The following is a 13798-nucleotide window of genomic DNA, read 5'->3' as shown; positions in this document are numbered from 1 at the left end:
TCTAATAAATAAATAAAACTCAGAAAAAAAGAAATGTTTATGGTACCTATGAGATAGCTTGTTTGTGTTACAAGTAGGAATGTTGACATCTGGTTTCTGGTATGCAGATGGCACCAATAATTTCTGCAGGTCACTGTGTGGTCCTCCCAACCTCACCCACCCAAGTGAGGAAATGGCACCCGTGCTCACCTCTAGCAGCTGAACAGCACCTTCGTGCTCCTTCTTAGCTTCAACCTGAGCCTGTTCATGGTAAAGACAGAAGAGGGAGTGGTTAGGCAAGAGAGGAAGGACTTGGATCAGAAGCTGCAATAGCCAGGGTGTGCCTGTGGGTTTTCATCTCCCAACAGTGGTCCAAATACTTAGAGTCTGCACCCATGCTGGGACAGATGGCATGGACTTGGCTGGGTGTGAGGCATGGGAAGCCAGACAGACATAAAGGATAGACCTATGGTACTGGCTGGCCCTAAGGGCAGCAGCTCAGATCCTACCACTGAGGAGAGACTCTCTGGATGGAGCCTGGGTGGGAGCAGTGGGCTTACCTATGCTTTCTATTCATTCATCCTTTTCTGCCTGGGAAGCATGATGCAATGCTGTAAGCTGGACCCTATGGAATTCCAGGTCCACCTGGGATCCCCCTGGCCTAAAGGAGGTATCATGGGTAGAGTCTTGCCCTTTCAACCTGCAGTAGGGGGCTACCCTCTTCCCAGTAGTTAAGGTCACACCCTTTTCCCCACAGAAAGAACATCTATAAAAGCTTCACTGAAGAAATTCTTCATGATGGCTGCTGCCAAGCACAGGACGATTAATGAGAACCTGAGGCCTAGCATCATTGCTCCTGGCCTCATACTGTAGAAGCCTCAGCACTCTGCCTGCTTGTGTTGTGTTGGTTGGCTTGGCCTTCTCCCCTGGGAAAGACAGCTAGATTTTCTGGGCCTATGGCTATCCTATGCAGAGTTGAATATAGTCCTGGATCTTCCATGACTGGTTTGTTGGATGACCAAAAGGTGTAATTCCAGAAAGGAACTTTTGCCTAGGAATGCTGGAAGACAGGGAGATTCCTTTCTTTTTGGACTTAGCTGAGAAGAGGAGACACTGGACCAATTGCAACCATCTTGCTACCATAAGGGGCAAAGTTGGAAAGTCTGGGAGCCTCGGCTTAGAAACCAAGAATAAAGCTGACCAAAAAGGAGACAAAGAAATTAATTCTGATACATTTGGGATTTGTCAAACTGTAGTTACAGTTACAAAATTTCCTGTTGGGGTTATCTATCAGTAGAAATCAAGAATGTAAATGAATGCCATCACCCACTGTTAAGAAAACGATGCTCCCCACTTTAATGCTGGAGAACCTGAGGCCGGCGGGGAAGATGGGGTTGTACTGCCGTACGGAGGAGACGGGCATCTCATGAGGCCATGGCTCAAAGACAATCTTCAGATTTTAAAATTTTTATTATTTATTTGAGAGAATCCGAGAGAAAGAGGCAGAGAAAGAGAGAGAGAGAGAGAGAGAGAGAGAGAGAGAGAGAGAGGGAGAGAATAGGCATGCCAGGGACTCCAGCCACTGCAAACAAACTCCAGATGCATGCACCACCTTGTGCATCTGGCTTATGTTGGTCCTGGGGAATCAAACCAAGGTCCTTTGGCTTTGCAGGCAAACGCCTTAACTGCTAAGCCATCTCTCCAGCCCAGTTTAATTTTTTTTTTTTTGAATGGGGTCTCCTGTAGCCAGGCTGGCCTTGAATGACCTTGAACTTCCAATACTCCTGGCTCCACCTCCAGGACTATTGGTATCACAGATGTGCACCATCACACCCAGCGATGGTGGTACTGGGGATGTGAGCATGCTAAGCAAGCACTTTCCCCACTGAGCCACATACCTAGTCCTCAGTTTGTAGCTTTTGAAGAAGTTTTTTTTGCTGTCCCTCCAATTTCCTATCTCCAAATCCATCCTAATAAGGAGTCTATAGAGTCAAGGTTCACACCCAGGAGTCTCTGTCTCCAGAGCACAGTCCACTGTGAATTTTGCCTGGTTATGAGAAAGAAGTGAGCATTATGTCGGCAGCTCTGCCTCTCACTTGCAAGATTGTGTGTGGGCTGTGCTGAGGTAAGAACTTGGCTCCTAGCACAGACTCAAAGAAGAAACAGCCTGAGATTTCACGCAGTTCATTCATATGCATTCACTCTCACATATGCCCAGCAAGGGCTTAAGAGCTGGGTAAGTGATGAGAAGACAGCATATTAACTAAACCATTCTTAAATTCAACTCAGGCACCAATGCTAAAAATCAAAATCATTTCTTTCAAAGCAAAACCAGCAAGAATGGCAATAAATAACAAAACAGAAAAAGAAAGACAAACTCCCAGAGAATATAAATAAGGAATATAAATAATTTGCCATTGAGCCAATTGCATCAAAGATAGTTTTCAACACTCAGGATTCAAAATTAACAAAATGCTCCATGGCATGATAGGATCCCCTGCCAAGTTGGCAATAGCAATTCCATATCCGCTTCAGATGACAATCAAGTTTATTTTCTGTAGGCTACTTCCAAGCTGGCCCATTTGGGCCATTGGAATAGATTGTTAAATTTAACACTTAAAATTGGAAACTGAATTCTTGCTAAATCTTAGCAGCAGCTCAAGCAAGGCTCGCTCTGGGGCCACCACCAACATGCAGGGGAAGCGTGACCTTCATGGAAACAGGAAGCCTATGAAGGGGCCCTGCACCTGGACAGCCAGATGTCCAGGAGGAAGGGGCAGCCTACAGTGGCAGAGATGATTTCCAGAGAGATGTGCACACATGGTAGGGAGGCGGAAGTCCCTTATAGACCTAGGGTTGGGGTACAGGATGCTCAACACCAGAGCTATCTGGTACTAGGGAAATTGGAGAGGGATAGAGCTGAGCACTGGGTATTCTATTCCAGTTAGTTTAGTCAGCATCACAGAAAAGGAAATAGGATTCTTGCTACTGTGTTGAAGGTTATAAGGATTTAAATAGGGTCCCTGACTGAGCTGACATCTATCAAGGCTGAGGTTAGCCATGGGGTTAGCCATGGGCTAGGCATCAGCTTATGGCAGAGTGCTTGACTAGCATGCACAAGGCCCTTCCTAGGCCAAGGCTACGCTGAGTCCATGCAGTGTCAGTCCATGCCACACTTTGCCCTTCACACACAGTGGAAAAGTGGAGACATTGGAGAGAAACATAGAAATCAACAAATGGCTCAGTATGTCACTTCAGTACCAAAGTGACACTCCAGAACCAAACAACACTCTACAGTGTTATTTCCAGAGGGCAAGCTCTTGCTCATATAGTGGTCTGTGGAGCAAGGATACAACCTGCCCTAGACTGCAAATCTACAGCCACAGAGGCGTTGGGATTCTTGGATCATAAATGGCCCTGGAGAAGCAATCTTGGGGCCAGGCTCACATTATAAGGCCTCTAATCCATTTGTAATCATTTATGTCATGGAGAAGAGGAGGGTGTCATGCCTTAGGTGACAAGCAAGTTCTCAGACTCCCTCAGTACATGATAAAAGGTATAGCCAGAATTCATCAGTGGAGTCAGTATCTCACCAATGCCCAGTGGACATGGGCTGTACCGTGGATGGCATCACTATTGTTTTCCCAAGTTGGGTGCAGACTCACACAAACACAAGACAAGTCTTCCAAAGGGGAGCAGAGAGAGGATCAGTGGACAGAGAGAGGACCTCCCCAAAGCAGCCCAGCCCAAGGGAAGAGGCCAAGGCTGGGGCCTCAGGGTACACTAGAGACCTGAGCCCTCAGGAGGACTGTGCAGCTGTGGTAGACACTGAATCAGGAATAGGAGCTCCACCGGCCAGCCACAAACTCCAACAGAAGCTCAGTGGCGCAGGAAAGAGATGCTATGCTTACATCCCTGGGAAGGCACACGAGAAGGGCATCACAGAATGGGAGGTTGATGGCCAGCCGAAGGTGAACATAGGAACTTGTGATATGAGCAGAGCACTAGCTACAGGCCCATACCTAGGGATGTAAGCCCCCAGGACTAGGCAAGATGGCTAGGTGTTAGTGCACAGTGATGGGGCAGAGGGTGTGCCTGGTGCTCATAGGGGTCTATGTGGCAGGAGGACTCCAGAAACCTGCACTATACTTGCAGAGCACTAAGCCCTGAGCATTAAGTCCATGCCATATAGCTGCCATGACAAGAGAGAACTAGACCATGGACACCGAGACCAAGTGAGGCCAAGGAGTGCTTTCAAGGTAGCACCACCCTAAAACCATCTGAAGGCCTACACAGTCTCAGAACTTGAGACTATTATCCTGCCCATTTCCAGCCAAGTGTTAGACCAATGAAGGAAGCTTGTAGCTCAGTGGGTGAGACACCATCCCAGACTGCAGGCCTGCTTTCAAGGCTTATGCCTGGTTGCCTGCCTCGTAGCTACTCTGGCCTTCCCCAACTCTCAGATATCTGACCTGCTCCTACAAGGACCAAGTAGCTGGTCCCTGTCCTTTTATGCTCCTGTCCCAGTCAGTGAGGTGGATATATTCTACTCACCTAGATCCTATCCAGAGTCACTGCCCTTCAAACTACTGCTTTATCTTTTCAGCTCCTTCTTGGTATTTGTCATTCCACTGGCCAACTGCCTTTGTCATTTCCTTCAGCCTGATGGGATAGTATCCAAACTCACTATGCCTCACAGATCATTATGTCTCCCTTTCTAACACAGCTGAGTGGCTGACACAGAACTTGCTTTCAGGATGATGGCACCAGTGAGCAGTCAGCACATCCTCCATGGAAGTGAGTTGACCACAAACGGGAAGATATTCACCCATCTCCTTCTATCCTCAATCTCTTTAATATTTTTTGAAAATAAAAAAGTCTCTAAAAAATTACAGAATTCTCATTTTCATATTCCATCCACTTTCTTTTCCTCTGTCTCCAATGGAGACCACAATGAATGCACAGACAAAGGATCAGGGGATCAGATACACATAACAGAGATAATGGGTCACTCGAACTTCCTGGAGAACATTCTGTTAAGAAGTAACAATCTGTCACCCTTATTGAACAATATTGTTCTCAGACTTTTTATCTGTCTCAGACAGACACCGCCTGGGGACACATCTTCCAAGATGCAATGAATGGGCAACAGTGTCACCAAGGCCCCTCCCAGCCTTTGGGAAGAAGATAAGAGTAATATTTCTGCCCATGACCCACCAATGTGTCTGCCAGATAACATCTAACAAAATATTGCTTTTCAATGTGCCATCCAACTTGTTATGACAGGTGATAGGGCTACTATAGGCCCCATCAGAGCTAGCTTAATGAAATCTATCCTTAATATGAAGTCTCAGTCATTAACTAGAGAAAGGTCATCAGAAACCATCTCTCTACCTGCTGCCTCTTGCTGATAAACTATGGCTGGGAAAAGCTGGCAGGTTACTATCACCAGCAGGTGTGGGGAACAATGCATTTCGTTTATTGTGAGATCAAAGACTTGACCAGGCTATCAACCAGGAAGGGAGCCACATGGAAAGCATGGGGGCCACCTGTTGCCTTAACCTAATTGCCCAGTGCTAGGCCAGGGCTCACAGCCCCATAGCCCATGCCAGTATTCCAGCCCCAATAAAATAGAAGCCCTGCCACTGGGTGCTCTCTCCCTCTGACACTCCAGTGGAAAAGCTCCCCTGCAGGAACCAACTGTTCCAGTAAGAGAAAGGGTGAACAGGGACTGAGGACACTGGGCTTTAAGACAGGAGAGCCATCCTCAGGGTTCCATGTTTCAGCTCCTCAGTCCCATCCCAGCCCCATGCTTCTTCCAAGCAGGATCTTCCTACATATTCTGGAAAGAGACAGAACAGGACAGCAGGGGTTTGACTTCCTTAGCCCTACCCAGCATGATACTCTGGAGGGTTGGCCCTGACTCTCCATCCCCATTGCTGCTTTCCTCCTTCCTTGATCCTTTCTCCTATTTTCTCTTGATTTTTCTCTTCCTTGATCTTTTTCATTCTCTCTTGCTCTCTTTCTCTCTGATAGTAGGGTCATTCTATAAAGATTGCTCTGAAACTAGGTTTACCACTTAATAACATCATTACACAGCGCAATTATAAAGCAAATTCTTTCTTTCATTTATGTCATACTCAGCTATGGCATGAATGTGCCACAGGCCTCAGATGGGAATTCAATCTTGGCAACTTCCTATCCTTCTACCCTGCACACCAGCACTGCAGACATCAAGTCCTTTTGGCCTAATTCCTGCATTCTCAAGAGGCAGGGCATAATCCCAAACTAGGGTGAAGGGGACAATTCTGCAGGTTAAATTAAGTCAGTGCTATAGATTGCTCCCCTGAGGCTAAAGCAAGACATGCCCCTCCTAGCAACTGATCACACATCTTTTTCTCCGTTCCACCCCAGCATTTGACAGGAGGGCTTTACACTGGTTTACGCCTTGCACAACAAAGCCTGGAGTCAGCCAAGGCAAACCAGGACCCAGAGGGGGACAAGGCCATTGAGACCCTCCAGACAGAGGAGAGTATACACTGTTCAAGTGAACACACACATGCCTACTCACCCAGGCTCAACACACACACACATATACCCTCTCTGACCCAACACACACACACACACACACCCAAGCTCACCTTCTGCAGAAGTTGGATCTCCTGCTGCTTGGCGTTGAGGATGGCCAGGGCTTGCTCATGCTCCAACTCCAGCTGTTGCCTCCGCTCTGCAGCTTCACGCATATGCTGTGGGGACAGGGAGGCCCTGAGTGCCCGGCCCACCACCACAGATAACACTCCCTCCCGCTCTGCCTCCTGCCACCCCCAGGAGCTGCGCAACACTTGCCTCTCCTCCACAGAGTCCCCGGGCTTTTCCACAAGGAGGCAGAACTAAGGGGAAACCCTGGTCCCTGAGGAGTCCTCCCCTGCTTTGACTGTCTACATTCACAGCGAGGAGCTAGGCAGAGCTGCAGCTCTGAGAGAAGGGAACCTCCTCTTCCTGCTCGTGGTGCGTGGGAAAGTGTTCACTGCTCTCTCTCTGTCTTTGCTCAGGTATTTTGCAAGTACCAGGCAAGTCACATATCTGTTCCTGCCTGCAGGGCCTTAAAGCTAGCCTGGCTCCTATGAGTCAGCCACCAGAAGGTCACAAAGAACAGATAGCTCCTCACCTAGAGGCCATCTGTCTGTCCTTGTTGGAAAGACAAGAGTCCAAGCCTCCAGAGCCCAAGGTCTGATGCTCACCTTTGCTCTTCAAGGTACCAGTCAGAAGACCCTAAGGGGAGCACAAAAGGCTGTGGAAAATCTAATGCTCTGTCCCCAGTGACCAGCAGTCACTACCTGCCGCATGCATGTGAGGAAGGGTCTGTGTATGAGAAGCTGCGACAGAGCAGCTCAGTGTGAATCCTTCAGGGAAACTGCCATAGATTCCACAGGAACAAGGTGGGCAAGTGCAAAAATGGTCACACTGAATTTTCATTTCTGTACTTTTTTATTATGAGATGTGTCTTAAAGTGACCTTGGCTAGACATGGTGGTGCATACCTTTAATCTCAGAGCACAGGAAGCAGAGGAGGATCACTGTGAGTTCGAGGCCACCAATTCCAGGTCATCCTGGGCTAGAGCAAGACCCTGTCTCAAAAACAAACCCAAAATCAATAAAATAAAAATAAGGGCTGGAGAGATGGTTTTGTAGGTAAGGCACTTGCCTGCAAAACCAGAGGACCCAGGTTTGATTCCCTCAGGACTCGTGTAAGCTAGATGTACAAGGAGGCACATGTGTCTCAAGTTCATTTGCAGTGGCTAGAGGCCCTGGCATGCCCATTCTCTCTTTCTCTGCATCCTCTCTCAAATAAGTAAATAAAAAATAAGCCAGGCATTGTGGTACACACCTTTAATTCCAGCACTCAAGAGGCAGAGGTAGGAGGATTGCCATGAGTTCAAGTCTATCCTGAAACTACATAGTGAATTCCAGGTCAGCCTGGCCTAGAGCAAAACCCTACCTTAAAAAAATCAAACAAATAAAAAATTAAAAATAAAATAAAACTGACTTTGTGAGCTAGAGATAAGGTACTTTCTGGTAAAGCCAAAGTACCCAGGTTCAATTCCCAGTGCTGCTATAAGCCATATGCACAAGGTGGTGCATTTGTCTAGAGCTCAGTTGTCTAGAGTTCATTTGCAGAGGGTAGAGGCCCTGGCATACCCATTCATTCTCTCTCTTTCTATCTCTCTCTCACTTTCCTTGCAAATAATAATAAAAACATTTCTTTAAACTGACTTTGTGGTCAACACTTTAAAGTTTTAATCTTTTACCAACAGGTACAGGTTCCTTCCAAAGTGAAAAGGTTTCACATGGACCACCCAGGAAGTCAGGGTCAGTCAGAAGTAAGGCCAGTTGATCCCGCCAGACAGGCACAAAGCCTTCTGTTTGCTGAGTACCCTGTGGACATGCCCCTTCAACATGCCACCTGGCATTTTGAGGGTCATAAACAAGTTCAGGTTATCATACAGGGACCCAGAACACTTTCCTCCTTGCCTTTAACTGGTTGGGTGACTTATTTTTATTTATTTTTAATTTGATATTCTTTTAATTTTAGGAAATTTTTTTTTTTGCTCTTTATTTAGTTGATTTAGGGATTTATTTATTCATTTATTTTGGGAACAAGATCTTGATATGTAGCCTCAAATTTGAAATTTAGCTTCCTGAGGGGTAGGATAATAGGTGTGTGCCACCCCCCTAAGCTAGTGCTGGAGTTTGCTTGTTTTTGCTGTACTGGGAATAGAACAGAACCCATGGCCTTGAACATGCTAGACAGGTGCTTTACCACAGAGCCAACCTCTGGCCCTTTACTGTGGCTTCTAGGCATACACTTTGCTGCTGAAACATGCTCCAGCCCCTCACTGAGGGACTCTAGGTACATGCTGTACTACTGAACCATGCCCCCAGCCCGGGCTGAGCCATTTTGGCAGTCTGCAGAGACTTCTCATTTTCCTTTACAAAGGGCTATGACTGGTAGGTAATGGGGTTTGTCTGTCAGTCAGTGAAGTAGTCTCCCCTGGGTGCAGTGAAGGACCACTGACCTCTGCATGCCCTCTACTGTCTCCCTAGCCCTCCCAGGGAACTACAGAACTGTAATTATCCACACCTCCACAGACAAGTGATAGTTTTACTGTTGCTATAGAAACTCTCACAGTAACTTGGGATGATAGGAAAATAGAACTCCCCAAAATATGAGCAAAAACCCATGAAACACGGGCATCATGTTAGTTGCTGTAACGTGTTTGAATGAATTAGCACAGGTTATTTTTTTGGTCTGTCAGCAGGGTAGGAACAGTATACATAGCCATCTGCAATACCTGGGAGATTACTTCAGAAACCCAAGGGGACCAAGTGCTTGGTTTTTGAGGCCCCTTTTCACTATGGCACAGTGTTCATGTGTCCATGCGCTTCCTCCCATATGCCGGCAGTCCTCCCCGGTGACATGAGAAACTCGGTGTTGTGTAAAAGGAGTAGTGTGCTGATTAGGAGTCATGACAAAAGCTCCTGCATGCTCAGTACAGGTATTTTAGAACATTCTCCATCTGGGTTGGTTGAATCCTCAGAAGTACACAGGAACAAAAGGTGCCAACTAAACCCTTAGCACCTGTTCCCATTTCAAGCCCACAGGTTTGCTTCCTGGGCAGGACAGCCATGCTTGTCAATGGAGCTCTCCTGTGAGCTGGACTTGACCTGTGGCTGGCGGGTCTTGTCATGCTGTGACTGCCAGTATGGTCTTGAAAACTTTGAGCAACACCTTTACAGAAGTTCCATCTCCCCTCTCCCCACTACTGCTTTGGCATGATTTTACCAACCCTCAATGCACAACACACACATTCTTAGGGACATGAGATATGACAGACGCTACCTGGCAGAGCCCTGCAGTCATCCATTAGGAATTCTCAGGGCTCCCAAAGGACTTTGGGAGTCCCTTATGTTAATCACTAATGTACAGAACACTTAGATGAAGAACAATCAGAGGCATCAACCCATGGTGGTAGGGAAGACAAAGCAGTAGATAGCTCTGTCAATTGCACAGGGAGCACGGAGCCTTTGTGGACATGGCCCATGCCAAAGGAGCAGGGTAGGGCAGGAACCCTCAAAGGCCCATAGTGACTCACTTCCACCTGTTACACCCTATCTCTGAAAGGCTTCACAACCTACCAAAAGTGGCACTACTAGCTTAGGAAAAAGTCTTCAAACACACGAGCCTGTGGCGAACATTCCACATCCAAAGCACAGTACCCCCTAACAGTGACCATTGACCTGCGAGGTGACCAGGGCTCTGCCAATAGGACCACTAGTGACCACGGTGTTGGTGAGATGACAGCATGTCTGAGGCAAGGACACACCTGCCATGTGCCAGCACTCTGCTGAGTCCAGTGCAAGTTCCCTGGACACTGAGTCAGTGCTCTCATCATTATATTACAAAACTCAGAGCAGTCGAGCTGCTTGCTTAACACCACACAGCCAGCATGCAGCAGAGCCAGGACACCTTCCAAAAATGTGAAGATGCAAAGCCAGGCTGGATAGATGGCACAGTAGATAAAGTGCTTGCCACACAAGCATGAGACCTGACTTCTGTTCCTAGTGCCCTCACAAAAATGCCGGATGTGGCAGTGCACAACCGCAACCCCAATGCTGGGGAAGAGGAAACATGAGGATCCCTGCAGCTCACTGGTGAGCTAGCCTAGTCTAATAGTGAGTTCTGGGTTCAGTGAGACACCCTGTCTCAAAAAGAAGGGAGTGGGGAGGCTGGAGAGATGGTTCAGCAATTATGGCGCTTACCTGAAAAGCCTAAGGACTCAGGTCCAATTTCTCAGGACCTGAGCCAAATGCACAAGGTGGCACATGTATCCAGAGTTCATTTGCAGTGGCTCTCTCTCTCTCTCTCTTTCTCTCACTCTCTCAAATAAGTAAATAAAAATATATTTTTAAAAAAAGATGAAGAGTGATTAGGTAATATACCTGACATCATCGACTTCTGTTCTTCACACATACACAGTTGTGAAAGTATAACTGTACACATACATGTGCCCACATATGTACAAAAATGGATACACACATGCACATATAACACACACACATATACATGCAAAAAAAATGTAAATATGCCATGGTTGTAATCAGACCCCAAGAGAGGCAGGCAAATATCTGACCTGGTGTGAACAGGATGAGCCAGCATGCAGCTGTTTAACTGCACTATTATTCCAGCTAATCTCTCTGAGCTTCTGTTTATTTTGGAATTGGGTACAGCTAAATGTAGCCTGGGTGCTCTTTATTTAGTACCCGGAAGGAAGTGATTAGAAAGGGGAGGAGACCATGCTCCTCACAAGGAACATCAGACAAATGTGGACATTACTCAGGCATGGAGCTGTATGCCACAGATCACCAGAAGGCACAGAGCAATGACTGTGTGGGCTTCCTTCTAGAAGGCATGGAGTTGGGAAGATTCATGGAGAAAGTCTCAGGTATAAGACTGCTTCCAGATTAATGTGGGTCAAATGATATGGATGTGGATAACTTCAGCCAAAAAAATGGGAAAAAGAGAGAAAGAGGTGGAGAGTGCGTGTATGGAGGTCAGAAAACAACCTCAGATATCAGTCTTCACTGTCCACATTGTCTGAGACAGGAGCTCTCATTGTTCCCTGCTGAGTTCCACAGAGTGGCTAGCCCTTGAGCTTCTGGAAGATTCTCCTGTCTCCTCATTTCTTCTTACACTAGGCATGCTGAGATTTCTGATACCCACTTGATATCAGTTATAGGGATCTGAACTCAGGTACTCATGCTTAGACAACAAGTGCTTTATTCTCTAAACCATCTCCTCAGCCAGTGAAATTATATTTGAATCTGATGTTTATGGAGAAAAGTGGACATGGAGAACAACTCTAACTCAGATGAGCTGTGGCAAGGCTGGGTATCTGATATTAGCAAGTTTGTGAACCAGCCAGAGAAGGATAGGTGACAGGCACTTCGAGCCAGCTGAATCTTCTGTCCAGACTGGCTGGGGCACACATCCATTGTAGAGAGCATTGCCTGTTTAGGGTCATCTATGTCTGCAGAGACACTTCAGCTAATCTTAGGCTGTGAAAGAATGTCTTAGAGGATAAACTATGTTCCTCTCATGATGAACCCCTATTCCTCCTCGCCTCTCTCTTGTTCCATCAGATGGCTTGTATATTCTAAGATTGTTGCTTCAGAAGGAGAGACAGAAAGAGGCACAGAACTGAGAGTTCTCCAGGACTCCTTCTAGCAACCTATAACAGGGACTGAGAGGGCCTTGCACCCATTGTCTCTAGTTGTCCCCGGCTGTTCTCATCTTGTGGTTTCCTTTTGGATGGTAGACATCTCTGGAAGGAGGAAAAATTTGATTCCTCTTTACAGAGAAAGAAAACAAGGTCCAGATGTGTTATATAACTGTTCAAGTCTGCTCAGGTAGCATAATGGTTAATCTTCAATGTCAGTTTTATCTAGGAATCACTTGGGAGACATACTTCTGGACTTGTCTATGACTGCTTCCCTTAGCAGGTCTTCATGACTGTGTTTAGTGGACTCTATATACTGGAAAGAGTGGCTTTTCTTTGAAGTTTCCTCCTATCCAGAGCCTTATGAACACACACACACACACACACACACACACACACAGTGTCTGTCTTCAGGAGGAGACAGGAAAAGACACAGCAAGCTGTGTTTAGTGGTGTATGACTTTATATTCCATATATATGTCATCATATTCATTCACCAGAATGAGAGAGTCATGTGAGCTCTGGGAGCTGGAATCTAATTTAGCCAGAGTATCTTAGTGTTTCAAACTGGGAAAATGAAGGTAGTCTAGAACCCCTTTAATGTCTCAGTGGAGGTTGAAAGATGGCTGAGCACACACGCATGAGGATCTGACTTTAATCCCTAAAGCCCATGTAAAAAGTTAGGCATGGTTACCCATGCTTGTAACCTCACCACTGAGTGGGGTGAATGTGTTTCCAGAGAAAATTAAGTGAGAACAAAAGAGCCACTAATAATGTTGGTGGCACTGTTCCATGAACAGACCAAAAAGGAACAAGGAAAGAGGAAGCCAAGTGCCAAGAGCATTCATCACTCTGTTTCCTGTACCTCTGAACTATGAGGAGGTGAGGAGTCCCAGCTGCATGATCCTGCCTCCATAGAACTGCCTGCTGCCATGCCTTCCTCACCATGATAGACTGTATTTCCTCAGGCACTGAGCAAAACAAACCCTTATTTCTCTCTCTCTCTCCCCCTCTCTCTCTCTCCCTCTCTCTCTCTCCCTCTCTCCCTCCCTCCCTCCCTTCTTTCCCTCCTTCCTTTCTTCCTTCCTTCCACTTGCTTCAGTGATGGGAAAAGTAACTAATACAAGCAGCACATAACCAGAGCAAGATCTGCACCAGGGTTCAGCTGCATGATCTGAGTTAACATTCTCCTATTAGTAGTGGCTTTGTGGACCTCCTGTGGGCCCAGCATGTGGGATGTTTCTGCAGTACCATGGACTCATTCTCCACCCATCCTGATGTGATCTTAGGGCACCAAGCATCCCCTGTTCTGTTACCTGGTTTGGCACATACCCATGGCCATGGTGGGAGCCATGTTAACACTGCCTCATGCATGTGCATGCCATGATGCCAGCCGTCCCTGAGTAGATAGGGTACAGACTCCTCAGAGGGATGCTGATGCCCTGGCTCTTCTGAGAGAGCATCTGATGCATGCCCACACCTGGATCCCAAGGGCCCGAACCACACGTCATGGAAGCCTTTCCATGTGAAAACACTTGAGGC

At 46.9% G+C, this 13798-nt stretch overlaps 1 protein-coding gene across 16 annotated transcripts in view; it reads right to left on the bottom strand.

Moving 5' to 3' along the window:
* Positions 1-13798, bottom strand: part of Rimbp2 (RIMS binding protein 2) — a 247665-nt gene that overhangs the window by 58476 nt on the left and 175391 nt on the right. For all 16 annotated transcript variants that reach the window (XM_045156310.1, XM_045156309.1, XM_045156316.1 and 13 more), the window contains 2 exons: positions 6621-6725; positions 190-240 (listed from right to left, as the gene is read on the bottom strand). In XM_045156310.1, the coding sequence (XP_045012245.1) occupies positions 190-240; positions 6621-6722 (153 nt within the window). In that variant the 5' untranslated portion in view covers positions 6723-6725. The remainder of the gene's footprint in view (positions 1-189; positions 241-6620; positions 6726-13798) is intronic.

Source organism: Jaculus jaculus, chromosome 8, assembly GCF_020740685.1.
Source record: "Jaculus jaculus isolate mJacJac1 chromosome 8, mJacJac1.mat.Y.cur, whole genome shotgun sequence".
NCBI classification, from domain to species: Eukaryota; Metazoa; Chordata; class Mammalia; order Rodentia; family Dipodidae; genus Jaculus; species Jaculus jaculus.
This window is presented reverse-complemented; position numbering and strand designations above follow the sequence as displayed.